Source organism: Phaethon lepturus, unplaced genomic scaffold (genome assembly GCF_000687285.1).
Source record: "Phaethon lepturus isolate BGI_N335 unplaced genomic scaffold, ASM68728v1 scaffold21038, whole genome shotgun sequence".
Classification (NCBI taxonomy): Eukaryota; Metazoa; Chordata; class Aves; order Phaethontiformes; family Phaethontidae; genus Phaethon; species Phaethon lepturus.
The window spans coordinates 1-14,881 of record NW_010555764.1 but is presented as its reverse complement, the minus strand read 5'-3'; the positions used below and the strand labels follow the sequence as shown (position 1 = coordinate 14,881).

The 14,881-nt window shown below is 38.0% G+C and overlaps 1 protein-coding gene across 3 annotated transcripts; it reads left to right on the top strand.

Moving 5' to 3' along the window:
• Window positions 1-1,029: 1,029 nt before the first annotated feature.
• On the top strand, window positions 1,030-14,271 carry BIVM (basic, immunoglobulin-like variable motif containing). 3 transcript variants are annotated; one of them, XM_010292278.1, is made up of 10 exons: window positions 1,030-1,635; window positions 3,075-3,201; window positions 4,072-4,167; window positions 4,261-4,365; window positions 6,218-6,312; window positions 7,612-7,744; window positions 8,849-8,920; window positions 9,785-9,868; window positions 11,787-11,883; window positions 12,767-14,271. In XM_010292278.1, exons 1-10 carry the CDS (start codon window positions 1,146-1,148, stop codon window positions 13,055-13,057), a joined length of 1,590 nt encoding a protein of 529 aa, XP_010290580.1. In that variant the 5' UTR covers window positions 1,030-1,145; the 3' UTR covers window positions 13,058-14,271. The 3 variants fall into 3 exon arrangements, with proteins under 3 accessions (XP_010290580.1, XP_010290581.1, XP_010290582.1); XM_010292279.1 differs by lacking the exon at window positions 8,849-8,920 and having other exon boundaries at window positions 12,767-14,269; XM_010292280.1 differs by lacking the exon at window positions 8,849-8,920 and having other exon boundaries at window positions 1,036-1,643; window positions 3,086-3,201; window positions 12,767-13,539.
• Window positions 14,272-14,881: the final 610 nt, after the last annotated feature.

Genomic DNA, 14,881 nt, shown 5'->3' with positions numbered 1-14,881 from the left:
GCCCCGATTGGCGGCGCCCCAGCCCTCCCGCCCCTCCCCGCTGCTGAGGCCGGGTCTTCCCTGCCCCGTGGGGTTCCCCAGTGGGTGAGTGCTTGTGGAGCCGGTCGGAGCGGGTCCGAGTGGAGCCCTGCTTGCGTTTGGTTGCGAGACCCGCGGAGGAGAACTGCCGCGCTGTCGGCTCTGTCTGGTGACCAGCGGTCGGTGTCGCTGGAGCCTGCGCTCGAGTGATTTTGTGAAATTCCCGCCTCCTTCGTGGCAGGTTTCCCGCCTGCGGCGTGCGTCTTCGCTCCGCGGCTGTGCCAACTGCTGAAATGACGGATAACGCATACTGTCAATTTGCTTTTTAAAAAAGATCATTAAAAGAAAGCCAGCCGTCTAAATTTGTTTTGGTCATTCTTAGCTGCTATAAACAAAATCTGACGCCTTTCTTTTCTCACATCTTGAAGAATGGGGGGCACGTAAAAATAAAAGGGAACCCTTAACAGCCGTGCAAGGAAAGCGGTGAAACAGATTGAGGGTAGTGTTGTCAATTTACAATCACCAGAGGTAATAGTTACTGTAATTTTCTGTAAGCTTGAATTTCACTTGCAGCAAAAATATACACTATTCTTCAGAATTAAATGACCTTAAGTTGCTGTTTCTGTGATTTATTATAATTTGTATAAATTATTTTGTATTCCACATATGCAAGGTACTGTGACTATAAGGAATAGAAGTGATCAACCACAACTATGTAAGCATAGGAAGGTTTTAAATTTTGTTTAATTTTATTTTTTTTATTCATGTCCTGGTTTACAAGTGTAATTGCTCATGATGTCTTCATCCTGGTATCACTATGGTGTATGCTGTTGGCACCTCACAAATCATAAAAAGTGCTGTTTGTAGGATTCCAGAGATGCTTGGGGAAAGACACGGTGTATGTTGTGATGTATCTTGAAGGGTATTTCAGCTTTGGACCTGAGCTCAAAGATGAGCTTTGTGTATGTTGTATGTTGATTGAGACACCTTTACTAACTTCTCATTTTCTTTCAGGTACCTTGTCGATAGCTTGCAGAGGCAATGGAGGCAATGATGCAAACTCTGTTGTAATTAAAACATAAGCAAAAAATATTCTTAGCTGTATAAGACTCTTTCAGTATCATTCAATGCCTAACATTTCAGAAGAAGAAAAGGAGAATGGTTCTGGAAATAGTGGAAACACTGAAAACAAACCTGGGAAAGAATCCTCAGAAGCTTCTCTTCATGACCCCGTGAAGCCATACTGCATGTCAGATGCCTCTGCTGCATCCTTGGTGTCTAGGGGAGATGGGCATTATCCATGGGGATGTCCTGTGACTCATACACGAGAGAAATTTTATACCATCTGCTCAGACTATGCTTTTTTAAACAGAGTAACATCTATTTGTAAAAGCCCAAGTGCTTCAGTTAATGCCTGTCTGTCAGGCAGTACTGCCTTAAACGTTGGAAATAACACACCTAGCTTACTCAGCATTCAAACTGGTGCTTCAGAGATAATATACAGTGAGGATGCTAACTTGGAAAGCTTGTCTGGTGATCTTGGAAAGCTCCCACTGGCATGGGAAATCGACAAATCAGAGTTCAATGGCATGACCACAAATCTGAAGAACAAAGCAGGTGAGATGGTGAGGATTTGATGATGTGATAGGGAAAGGCTTTGCATTTACAACTTGTTTGTGGAAGGTGGTGGTCAGCACATGTATCGCTTGAGAAAGCGCTGTGGAAGAGCCTGTGTGTAATTTCAACCAATCTGCTCATTGGGGAAGGAGAGAGTGAGATAGCCGGAGTGAAAGTCAAGTGTAGCTGCCTGGGGAAGTGGGTCTACTACAAGGCTTCTACTAAACTGTTGTAGTGGGGTTCTTTGTTGTTTTTTTGGGGGGTTGGGCATTCTTTCTTGAGTTTTTGGGGTATGTTTTCTTTTAGTAGGACCTAGTGCATTGTGCAGTCATTACTTTTACCTTTTAAGTAGAGGTTTGTCACTTGCAGAAATGTTTCAAGCTCTTTCAGAGATGTATTTGAAATTAAAGATGTGGTGTACTTATGACAAGAAGTAAATGAAATCATTACAGTTATTTAGGAAAGCAGATGATTTCTGTAACAAAATTATGTATGTTTTTACTTGCTATATGTATACAGTGTTAGGGAACCCATTTCTTTGAAAATGGCATCTTTGCTGCCTCTCATGTTCTCCCTTTGCATAGACACAGATTCCAACTGTGAATCAACCACATGCATACACACTTGGTTTTCTTTGTCCTGTAATCCCTCTGCTTATCTAGAGCAAACTGTAGATTTTTTCTTAATGAGTTGGCTAGCTAGTCAAATTGCTGTTTTGCCTATCGGCATGAAACTGGTTTAGCAAAACTTAAATACATTTAGCAAATTGCCATTGCGTTTTCATGTGTATGTGTAGTGTCTTTAAAAATAAGAAACAAATGTTACTATCTTACAGGATGGTAAGTTTTGCCACGATTTAAGTGATATATTTCATTTGGACATGATGGCTTCAAAATGGGACAACAATATTCCTGCTCTAGCATGTGGCCCAACACTTTTCATTTTCCACTGTTTCAGTGGCTTACAAAAAGGAAAAGCCCTTGGGGATATATTATTCTCAGTGGATTTGCATGTAAGCTTTCATCAGAAAGTGTAGCTGGTTGCAGAGCTTGGCTGTGAAGTGTTTCGTTACATTTCCCTTTGCATTTAATGTTAGGAGATGGGAAGTCCATGTTGGTCTGAGAGGCTGTTTCTGGGATGGCTGATTTAACGCATTAGAATAATCGGATTGACTGCTCTCTCTAAACAGTTGGGCAGGTCATCATTAATTCTATTCAGAAAAATGCAATGCTGTTTACGGAGCTAATGGCAGCTTTACAAACCTGTTGACAATCTTGATTATGCATTTGAGCTTTTTCTGTCAATTAATGTTTAGTCCCAGTTTGCACTTACTGATGAAGCCAGCATCTCTATGTGAGGTGCATGCTGTTGCTAAAAATATTTAAAAAGATATAAAAGGTAAATTAGGTGTTAATTTGTTTCTGAATTCTGTTTTGCAGGCAACATGAAGAAACAAGCAACAAAGAAAAAATCCCTAGACAAAAAAAGCAAACAATACAGGGAGTGTCCTCAGCGTTCTGCTCTTGAAGACGTGAAGGAGAGGAAAGTGTTGGACCTCCGGAGATGGTAGTATTTATGAATTGTATTTAAGGTTATCCCCATTCAGTTTGTGAGTAAACATTGTTGCTAGTTATCTGATTTCAAACTTCTTAATAATGTCTTCATACTTTTTTTAATTAGAAATGCGGATGTGTTAAGCATACGTAAACTAAATCTCATACTTTCTACAGGAAGAATGAGAGCTTCCTTCCCATCTGTTGAAGCTAAAAACATTTTTCTTCCTAAACATTTTTCCTTCTTTCAGTAAGGAAAAAATTTATGTGGGGATTCACTGCTAAAAAAATGCAAATTCATTAGCATGGTCAGGAAAAAAGTAACCTTAAAATAGTACTGATATGTCTTACTCCTGGTTTTTCTTTTGACGGGGAAATACTTGGTCAGAATCTGTCAGTTCTGTACAACCTATATCATTAATATAGTTCACTAAAGTCACTTAGTTTAATGAATCTGTCTGGTTCTTATTGCATATCTGTGATGTCAGAAAATTAGAGTTAGCCTAGGGTATCTGTGACCTGGAATGACATTCATTAGTAAATTGGTAGAGATGCAGCTTACTACAAGTTCATGCATTAGAAGAGACTGGATCAAACTGTACATTATATTAGTACAGAACCGTATTTTCCTACATGTTAATTTGTACAGAACTCCCATGGGGCTGTTAGATATTTGACTGATTTGTATGAAAGAGGGTAGTAGTATCTGACAAACTTAAAGAAATTGGTTAATGTATTTGATTTTTTTTGTTTGTTTGTTTAATACAGGCAAAGTAGAAACATTTAGTATAACGTGGCATGGCACACAGGAAAGTAGTTCAGGTTGCTCCTGTAACTAAATCAAGAGTCCTTACCGATGTGTTTGGGTTGTTGTTTGTTTTAGGTATTGTATTAGCCGACCTCAATACAAGACTTCCTGTGGAATTTCATCCTTAGTGTCTTGCTGGAATTTCTTATATAGTACACTGGGAGCTGGAAGGTAAGTCACACATAAACTGCTTTGCCTCTAGAGAGTCTAAAATAGATTAATTTCTTTATTAAACAATACTCTTTTGTTTGTTTGTTTTCCCAGTTTACCACCTATTACTCAAGAAGAAGCTTTGCATATATTGGGCTTTCAGCCTCCATTTGAGGAGATTAGGTTTGGTCCCTTCACTGGAAATACAACTTTAATGAGGTGTGCCTCGTTCTTTTGATGCAGCTAAATTGTTAATGTATGCAAAAATAACATAAAACTAAGGGATAGAACCTTTAAAAATACAGTAGTAGTTAATTTATTTAAAAAAAAATTGTCTGACACAAGTTAGTCCTTTCAAATTTTAGAATAATGAAGCATACCTGGATACTCTGACAGTGCCCAAAGAAACCTTTCTAAGAGTTTTTAGTACTAGCCATTTTGTATAGTGTGATGTTGCTACACAGATCAGGTGAACATGAAATTCTATTTGATTTTTGGTTCTGTTTGTTTAATAGTTGTATAATACTCTAGTGAATCCAGTCTCCCGGTTAGGAAATTTTTTCTTTACTCTCATTTTCCTGGTTTTGAAAATGCATGTTAAATGCTTGTTAATATCACTGAAACAGCCTGAAAAAGAAATTGATGTACTAGTAGCTTTATGTAAAAATTAATGTAAGAATTGAAAATGCGATAGTGAGTGCTGTACCTTTGCTGCCATAGAGCTGTTCAGGAGGAAGAGAGGGGAAAAAAAAAAAAGAAAAGATGGGGCTGGAGTCACAGAATACTTGGACTTTCAAATTCTGTTTCACTTCTGCTCTGTTGTTTCTTGATCTTGATGAGTTGGGTCTAAAATACTTGTCCTTTTTTTTTTTCTTTTTAATTAAACTCATAAGGTATTTTAAGATTAAACAGGCCCAGCAGCATATTGTACTTGAGTGTTGAACATCTTGACAAAGCTTTAGTGTGTTACCCTTCTGTGAGATTTAAAAATTTTGCAGTGCTCTTGCCTGTTTTGTGAGTTACATTTGATCTAGTTAGTATTTTTTGAAGGCAATGTATAAGGTTTGGCACAGAATGTGGGTGCTGGATTTGAAAATGTGGCAGCAGTCTGTTTTTTAATGGTAGCACACTGGCTAGATCATTGAAGAGTGTCATGACAACTTCCTTCTCTGCCTTAGGAGGCCTGGATCCAGATTTTGTATCTCCTTAGGAGCATGTCAGGGTACAGCAACGCTTATAGACCAAGTTGATAAAACAGTCTGCCTCTTTATGTCAATAGTCTTCGCAGACAAAAGTTAAATTTGGACTTCTTCTTCCTCTTCCCGTGTGAGTCCCCTAAGTGCTGCAGAAAAGTTGCCTTTTTTTTTTTTTCCTGTATGGTCAAATAATTTTTAAGTACTTGGCAGACTGGAAAACAGGAGGGCTGAGAGCCAAACATGTTACCCAAGATGGCTTTATGATTGAGGTATTATCTTCAGAGATGTGAATTTGAATATTCTAATGCAGGAAAGTAAATATCTGAGACAAAATCTTTGCAGACCGCTCCTCACTTAGTGCTGCTGTGAGAAGTTGCAATATGGGACTCCCGTAACACTTGGGCATTGTGAAGCCTATGTGATAGAAGCCCAACATGATATGCAGAAAGTTTTACTTGAAGGGTCCTGCCTTCTGATGTCTTAGAAGATTCCCTTCGTGCAGCTTACAAATCACGGTTGAAGCTTGGCATATCAGAACTTGAGTGTCTTTCTAAAGGCTGAGTAACTGGAATTTAGAGGTAACTGGACTGAACACAATAGGACCAATGTTTCAAACCCAGCCCATTTGTATCTATGTCAGGTCTGAAAAAGCAAGATGGAGGAAAAGGCTTTGAGTATTTATTTATCTCTCTAGGAGATGTTAAGTTTTGTTTGTATTAGGGTACTGTGGTCATCTACAGTCTACTAATGTGGTAGATACCTAGTAGCACACTGAGACTTTTTTCCTAAACTGTCAAGTGGAGGAGAAGTGGGAGGAAAGACAATTGCATTCAATAACTCTTGAGTTACTACAATCTTTAAGCTTATTGTTTCAGATGGTTTAGGCAAATAAATGATCATTTCCACATCAAGGGATGCTCATATGTTCTGTATAAGCCTCATGGGAAGAACAAGACAGCTGGAGAAACTGGTACGTAGCTAATCCTAAAGCATTCATCTTACAGTATGTAAACTGAAAAATCCTGCAATGTGTAGCATTTGGCAAGACAAATTCTGTAAGTAGTACTTCCCATTTGAGATAAGCTATCAAATAGCTCCAAGTTGCTGATTTTTCTGGTTTTACTTTTTCTCTTATTTTGCTAAAACTTTTCATTTGTACTTTTATTTGTGTAAAATATATTCTGTGCTACATATTCTGCTATCACAGAACTGGAATTTTAAGGTAGACAGGAGGACACTGCACTTCCAGTTCTGTGGTGGTGTCCTGGAAGATGTGTTTGCTATAATACCCTGGGGGAGCAGCATGTTCTTATTTCGGCATTTTAGAAGTCTGTGTTGTGTAAAAACTTAGAATGTTCAGCTCAAAAGTATTAATGTCTTTAATAAGTGTTTTGTACTTTTCAAAATGCAATTTTTAAAATTAGTGAATTCATCCATTCTGCATGATGTTAGCTAACATCCATCTCCAAAAGTTAGATCATTATTTTCAATTAGCTTACAAAGCTGCATTTTTATGTTTACTTTCAAGTGTGCTACCTAAAGAAAAATTATACTTTCATATACAGTTTATTAGCCTTTGATAGAGTCTGGGTAGGTATCTTCTAACTGGAAGTTTCTTTAAAAGGATAAAACCATGCTGAAAAGTTTTTGGGGAAATCATTAAAGTGGGAATCCCCTTTTTGTTCATGGTATCCCATTTGAGAATTCTTTCATGTTTCAGTGCCTTTTCTAGTATTTCGCTGAAACTGAGCACTGCAGTCGCATTACAAAATACTGTATGCCCAAGTGTGGGAGGTGTTCCTGAGACTAGGAAGCTCCAAGAAGCTCATGATATGAAAACATTTGAAAGCTTTCAGTAGTTTCAGCAGCATCACTGAAACGTGATACATCTGACTTGGGGCAGCAGGACTGCATTGTGTTGCAGTGTGTATTTCCTAGGTTAAAAGACACTTTTGAGTTTTTTGTTTTGTTTTCTTTTTTCCAGAACAAGTGATTTTCTTTCAATATGACTTTGATCTAAATACAATACATACTTTATATTGCATTTCCCTAGTCCAGACTGGGTGGCAGATGCTATTTTTTTTGTACCAGGCAGGAAATAAAATGCTGAGAAGTTTGAAATCAAAACTGTATTTTGTGCATGCCTGTCAGGTCATGTCCTCTAATTTAAAAAGCAGTGTAACTGTTTTATATTATCAAATAGGTCTTTGGTGAATATATTACACAGGATACAAAGCACTCTGGACTGCAACGTGATCTTTCTTTGTAGCTGCAGGGGCTCTTGCAAAGCTAACACGTGGACTGAAAGATGAATCAATGGCCTACATTTACCATTGCCAAAACCACTATTTTTGCCCAATTGGATTTGAAGCAACCCCAGTAAAAGCTAGTAAAGCGTATAGGTAAGATACTGTGTTTATGCTTATTTTATTGTAGGAAATGTACAGAAAAATTTACTGCCAGTTGATACCATTTTCTACCCTAAATAACATGAGCACAAGAAGACAATCCCTCACAAAATTAGCAGATGACAATAGTGAGGAGTGCTAAACAATTAAAAAAGTACGTCACTGGTGTGTAAGGTGAGCCTCAGTCTTGCACTTCTCTTCCCAAGAAGCCTACCTTTGGCTGTGTTGAAGATGTGGAGTCACATCAAGGAATAGAGAATGCTAACTCTACTTCTAGAGTTCAAAATGGTGATTGTGTGAAAGGTAATAAAGTGTAATCATCTCAGTCTAATTTGTTCCCAGTGTGAGACTGTGACCATAGGGCTAATGAAAGCTTTTCTATATTTTTTGTTCACGTGCTTAGTTGTTTATTAAGGCTGCATTCACTGACACACCACATGAGAGAAGAGTTTGGAAAATAGGCCCAAAACAGAAGGCCAACACGTCAGTCTGCTTAAGTTTACCAAAAAGTTAATGGCTTGCTTACTTGATCAGTTACTAAGAATCTGCACTGGAAGAGCAAAGTAAAAAACATTGTTTACTAGATCAAAAATGGAGTTTGAGAAATAATATGGTCCAGTGAGCAGAAACTTAACATGCCTTTTATCTAGTTTGAATTCATATTGTTTAGTAATGAGTGAGAGCAAAAATTCCAATACTTTACCCATGGTTGAAATGGATTCTTAGTCTAGTGATATATTTTTAAGTCAATATTAGATTTTATTCCTAACAGCAGATTTCTTCTAACAATGTAACAGGAAGTAATGAGTTCAAGGAGCTGTATTTTAGGCTGGAGTTCAGACCAGAAATGCATCCTGTTTTCTTCATATCTTCCCATACCTTACTGGGAAAAATTATGTTTAAGTTCCAGAAGCACTATCGACACATTCTGCAGCAGTTCTTATTTACCTGTTTTGCATTCTAGTTACAAAGGAAAGCTTTTCTTTAACAATCAAGCTAAGAAACATTTAAGTTCCAAAATAAATGGGTACATAGCTTGCTAGGCTGAGCTTAGGAGACAGTTTTTAGGTCACCCACAGACTTCCTGTATGATCTTAGGTTGCTGGATTTGGACTCGGGAGACCTGGGTTCAGTTCCCAGTTCAACCACAGACTTCCAGTGTGACTTTAGGTAAGTCAATCTATCCTGTGTCTTGGTTTTCCATCTGTAGAATGATGGCATACATGGTTATTTTGCAGGGAATTATAAATAAACAAATGATTGCAAGCAGTAAGGCCATATGCTATCTAATTCCCTAGGCAGAAAAATCTCAGGTTTTGTCACAGTTGAAACTGAAGTAGTTTTTCCCGGGATCATTAGACACAGGAAGTCGCAGAACAAGCCTCTGTATCTCATCAGTCTGCCCTGATGTCTGTCACAAATTTTCCCTGACCAAGGTTACTGCAGGCTTTGAGTTTCTTGGCAGTAATTCACAAACTTGAACAAGTATTGGTTGAGGGTTTTGCTTTTAATCTGTGGTATTGGATGCTTAGGAGGAAGGGATTGAAGTTACCAGTTGTTTTCATAAAAGTTACCCTACAGCTGTTAGTAACAACTGTCAGCTGGAGTGTAGTTTAAAAATAGTGGAAGGGGCTCTTTCATGACTCTCTTAGCACAGATAGGGAGGAAGACGTTTATTCCATGTTCATGTGTCTTTCCGCAACTCTTATTTCCATTGTTAGATATATATTTATATTTGGATCTTATACTAGACTGCCTTTCATCTGAGTAACACCTTTTTTTTTTTAATGAGGATCTGTCTTTTTCCTAAATAATAAGCAATAGCTTCTACTTCGCTTCCAGACCTTGTGAAACAAAAAGTTTTCCTGTATGCAATTGCAAACAGCATTTATAGCGCAGGAGCTGGTTTTAAGTTTGGCTGAGGAAACAATTTTAAATGTTAGAAAATCCTAAAAAGAGCAATAAAATGTTAATCTCTCTTTATTTTTAGTATGCACAATAAATCTTACTAGGATTGTATCTTCTATTGAACAGAGGTCGTGTCTTGCAGCAAGAAGTAGAATATTGGATCTTAATTGGAGAGCCAAGCAGAAAACATCCAACAATACACTGTAAAAGGTACGTTATTTGGTAAGACTATAAAACAATACGATTTCTTTCAAAACAATTTGTACTTCTGTACTAAGGGTTGCCAAGTTTTGAATGAATATACTATAGTTCTAACAGAAACAGGTGCTTTAGTGAGAAACTTCAAGTTTTGAAGGCCACCTCAACTTTGGCTCTGCAGTTTTGTAACGCGTGGCAGGACACCTGTGGGCTGCTGAAAGCCAAAGCCTGTTTCTTTTGTTTGGGTGTGACACAGCTCACATTAGACAGGAAGAAAAGACACCTCAGCTCTCTGCGATCGTGCCAGTTGCAACTTACAGGCTGTGTGAACCTTGGAGGAGTTTATGCTGTAGATGAGGACGTACATAGGCTGTGTCTGGGGTGTGCACAGGACATTATGCTGCTACCGAGAATCTCCTAGCTCAGGTGCAGGTCAGCCTGTACTCCCTTGTGTTATTAGCTTATGTGTGCATAAAAACAATACATTTATGATGAGGTCTGGCTCGTATGAAGACATGCAGACTAGGAGAGCTAGAGGGCACTATGTCAAAATTTCATTGATTATATTTGTCATGATAAATTAATAGAATAGTTTTCTCAGCTTTACTTGACGTGCTAGTTCATAATGCCTAATATTAATTTCTGAAATGAGGGAGCAGTGCAAAAGAATAGTATTTCTCAAGAAACCAATTCTGTGGCTAAAACATAAGTTTTAGCAAACAGCTTCTTTGCTCTGCCTCCCCCTCCCCCCGCGAGTTAATTATGGAATGATTTTTCTTGATACATTAGGAAAAGAGCTGGGGGGGAGGGAAATCACACAACACCTTCTTTGGTTCCTCTTCTTTATCCTCTAATTACTTTGAAAAATTGTTTGAAAGTGCTTATTTGACAGTTTCATAGCCAGTCAGATCTATCCTAGTACCTAAGACCCAGATACCTTTTTTTTTTTTTTGTCAGTGGTGTGACTATGTCAATAACGGTAAATAGCTGGATATTTTTGACTAATGAGATTAAGAGCAACAAAATAAAAATCACATGATGTCTGTGGTTGCTGTGCTGAGAAATGGCATACTATACATCCCACTGACAGAATTTTGTCCTGCGGTATATGAGCTACAAACGGCACAGGAAAAGGTTTCTTAATATAGAATACAAAGCTTTGCAGTACTATTTTTCATGGTGAAGACATTCTTCCTCCTGCTATGGTCCCCATGAGAGCTAGCAGAAAGTTCTGTGCTTAAGGTAGGAGGGCAAAGGTTGAGGTAGAACTGGATTTTCTGAACTTGGAGGGTGGTCTTAGAGAGAAGTAGGTAATTAGACATTGACAGAAAAGTAAAGGTGCCGTGTAGGCTTAAAGAGGTCTGGAATATAGGGATACTTGTTTCAGTGGGGCTAGAAGGAGCTATGAAACTCTGAAGAGCTGAGTGAATGGGCAATGATTGAATTGATAGTTTATTACAGATGGGAATTAAATAGAATGGAGGAGTGAGTTATGCTGATAGCTGTCTGGTAAAAACAGATTTAGTGGGTGAGAAAAGCAGAAAAGCGTTTGAACAAAATAATATAAAAGGATAAGAGAGGATTAAGTAAGGTAAAAGCTAATGTTCCTTCTTGCTTAAACCACACTTTGCTGCTTTCTGTCTCAAACTGATGGATTGGTAAGGGTAAACAATGCAACTGGTGACTCATGATGCTCTTACTTATTTTGGAAGGTGTTACCCAAGAGCAGGAATAATCACTGACGCTTTTATATCTAGCTTGATGTCTCTAATACTGAGGCTTTTATATCTTTACACTTTCATTTATCTTTAAATCATTGGTAAGACTATTTAAAGCTGCAGATCTGTATTTGCATGTGGGTATACATGAGTCTTAGTGGTACTGAGGTTTTAATAAATGTCAGCTGAGTAGTAATAACCTTATTCTGTAGGTGGACAGATATTGTCACTGACCTAAACACCCAAAATCCAGAATATCTAGATATTCGACACCTAGAGAGAGGACTGCAGCATCGAAAAACAAAGAAGGTAAGGTAGACTTACTAAGATGGGAGGAAGTTCGTGGTAGATTTTTGCCAAACTTATTTGTACTTCAGCAGTGCAAGATAACTTCACTAAAATAAATTTGTTACAAAGTATTGCTGATGACAGAAGTCAAATACTCACATACCGGAGTCATTTATATTTACTTGCAGGCCAAGATACAGTACAGCAGTAGTCTGGCATATGCTAGGGTGAACCAGGGTATCTGCATATACAATATATTTGGTCACAATATTTAACCTCGTTGGCTTAAAATGTAGCTGCAGCAAATATAGAAATTCTCTACGGACAAATTAAAGACAGTTCCTTTTGGTGCATGACTATGTAAGCAGGAAAGAAAGTACAGTTGAGTAGGATCAAACAAAAGAATGCATATGTCTGTTTTGTGGACTTAATGGTCAGTACATACAGCTTTCCTATAGATAGGGCTGTATCTCGTGGGTGGGGGATGTATTTTTGATTTGCAGATTGAAAGTCTATGAGAAATAAAAGGCTGAAGAGATTATTTCAAATGTGGAGACCCTATGGAAGACAATGTCAGCAAGAAATGAAGAGATAATTTGTGTGACAATGGCTGGAGAATAGAAAGACCAGCAGTAGATAAGTTGTACAAGCCCATCAAAGATAAAAAGGATAACTTAAAAAGATGAGAAAGAAGGCAGTAATTGAATCTTTGAAACAATCAAAATGGATTGAGCCGAGTTATTTGTTTGTGGATATGGTTTTATGGGTTTTTTTTGTTTGTATGTTGTTGCAGGTTTGTTGTTTTAAGAATTCTGTTACCTGCCAAGATGTTAATTTCAAATATCTATGTATGTTACAAAGGCGCCCATGTGCATTTAACAAAGAACCTTTTTACTTTGATTAGGTTGGAGGAAATCTTCATTGCATCATTGCCTTTCAGAGACTTAATTGGCAAAGATTTGGTCCTTGGAATTTTCCATTTGGAAATGTTAGACAGGATAAACAACCCCAAACACAAGGACAAGGAATTTCCAAATCTGAGAGCGAAGACAATATCTCTAAGAAACAACATGGACGACTGGGTCGATCTTTCAGTGCTGGCTTTCATCAAGAATCTACGTGGAAGAAATCTAATCTTCGTGAGAGGAGGAACAGCGGGTATCAGAGTTATAATGATTATGATGGAAATGATTAAAATTAACTTTAGATAAAAGAGTTGATATATTAAAGTTAGTTTTAATCAAGGCATATTAGGGATCTATTAGTCCTAGAAAACATATGAGTAGAAATTATGGTATAAGATACAACTTCATAATTATTAAATAAATCTGATTATATGGTTGCAATGGATGAGATCAGATGTATAAACTGACAGATAAGCACAGATTATTGTACTTTTTTGCAATCAAAAGTAAATATACAGCAAAATCAATCATTTCTTTTGAAATAATTGTACTATGTCCCGATCCATGAAAACAAAAGAGCAGATAGAAATTAGTCAATGTAATAAACAGACGTCATTAAAAATACTTAGTGAAAGTATGAAAAGCATGAAAATTTATTATATGACTTTATAAAAAGGGTTATTCTGCAAATGGTGTAAGGATAAAAGCAACCATTGCCCCCTTTTTTAACACTCCATTTTATTAAGGCTGCCCATATCCAGTGAAAAGAAGAAAAAAAAAATCATTTAAGTTAGAAAACCTTGTCAGATTTACACAGTGAATGTAGATTGTCAGTTTAGTTCCCAGTAGAACTCTGCCAGTCAGATAATCATATTTTGACAAATAGGTCTGAGTTTCTTTTCCCTTAGCTGGATGCCTGTTTTAGACTGGGAGGAATTGCCTGTGGCAGGGAAAGTTTGAGGACGGGCTGCCTTTAGTGCTTTTGCTCTGTGGGTGCAGTGGCTGAACTCTTATCCTGGAGCCTCCTGAGAGCACGGACATGCTCAATGCAAGCTTGTGAAATTCAGTATTAAAAAGCTGCATTTACCATTAGCCAAATGAGCTAGCTGAACACTGTGTTCCGTTGGCAGTTCTTTTCTTTACTGTCATTTTTCTGCTGCTCTTTTAATTTTGTATGAAGGGGAAGCAAGTGCCGAAAACTGCTGGCAGCCCTGATGATATTATATACCTCTCAGCCAGCAAACAATTCAAGCTTTTTAAGGTGTCCATGTGCAGTCACTTTTTCTTTTCCCCCTTAATTTGAAATTTATCCAATTGTTCGCCCAAACACATCTCAACAGTGGTAACTTTCTGTGTACAAATGTTCATACCTGCTCAAGGATTCATTTTTTGACCTAAAAAGATACGTCATGGAATGCGGGGGTTTTATAGGTTGCTGCTTTTGTTAACCAAAAATGGGAGACTTTTAGACTTTTGTTCATTCAATAAAATTTGTTTTCTATTTTGTTGTTTGCTTTTCATTTGTCTTGGGAATGGTGACCCTATGTTTAGCAAAGATTTTCCGGGTAAACGAAGGATCAGAATTGCAAGCTCTGCTTAGCAAAGTAATCCTGGAGGTAGGATCTCTTTGCTCGTAAGCCTGTGCAGCTTCTATGACTTAATCTCTAATATTTAACTTCCCAAATTCTGCAGGCTGATGACTGAACAAACCCCATACGTTTTGAAAATGTAGGTATTTTCCAGATGAACTATTTTTCAGACTTTATTTTTGCAAGCTGAATTTGGGCTGAGGGCTCAAATCTTTTTAGCGCACTTGAGCTGTGTTCTTTAGGGTACTTCAGGCTGAAATGGGTTACAGAAGTGTGGCCCAGGGAGTCCGCTGCTGTTCTTATAATAGGCGGGTGGTGATGGACTTCATCGTCACAGTCACTTTGTTTTGCTCTTAGCTCGCAGACTCGCGCCTCGTGTAGTAGGCGGCATCTTTCGTTCTTCCAGCGTTAGCGAAGGGCAGATGCGTGTCCGTGGGGGAAAAAAAAGAAAAGGGGGGGCGGGGAAATGGTGTGAGTTTTTTTTTTCTTTTTGCGACGTCATGTTCGGTACCTCAGCCCAGCAGC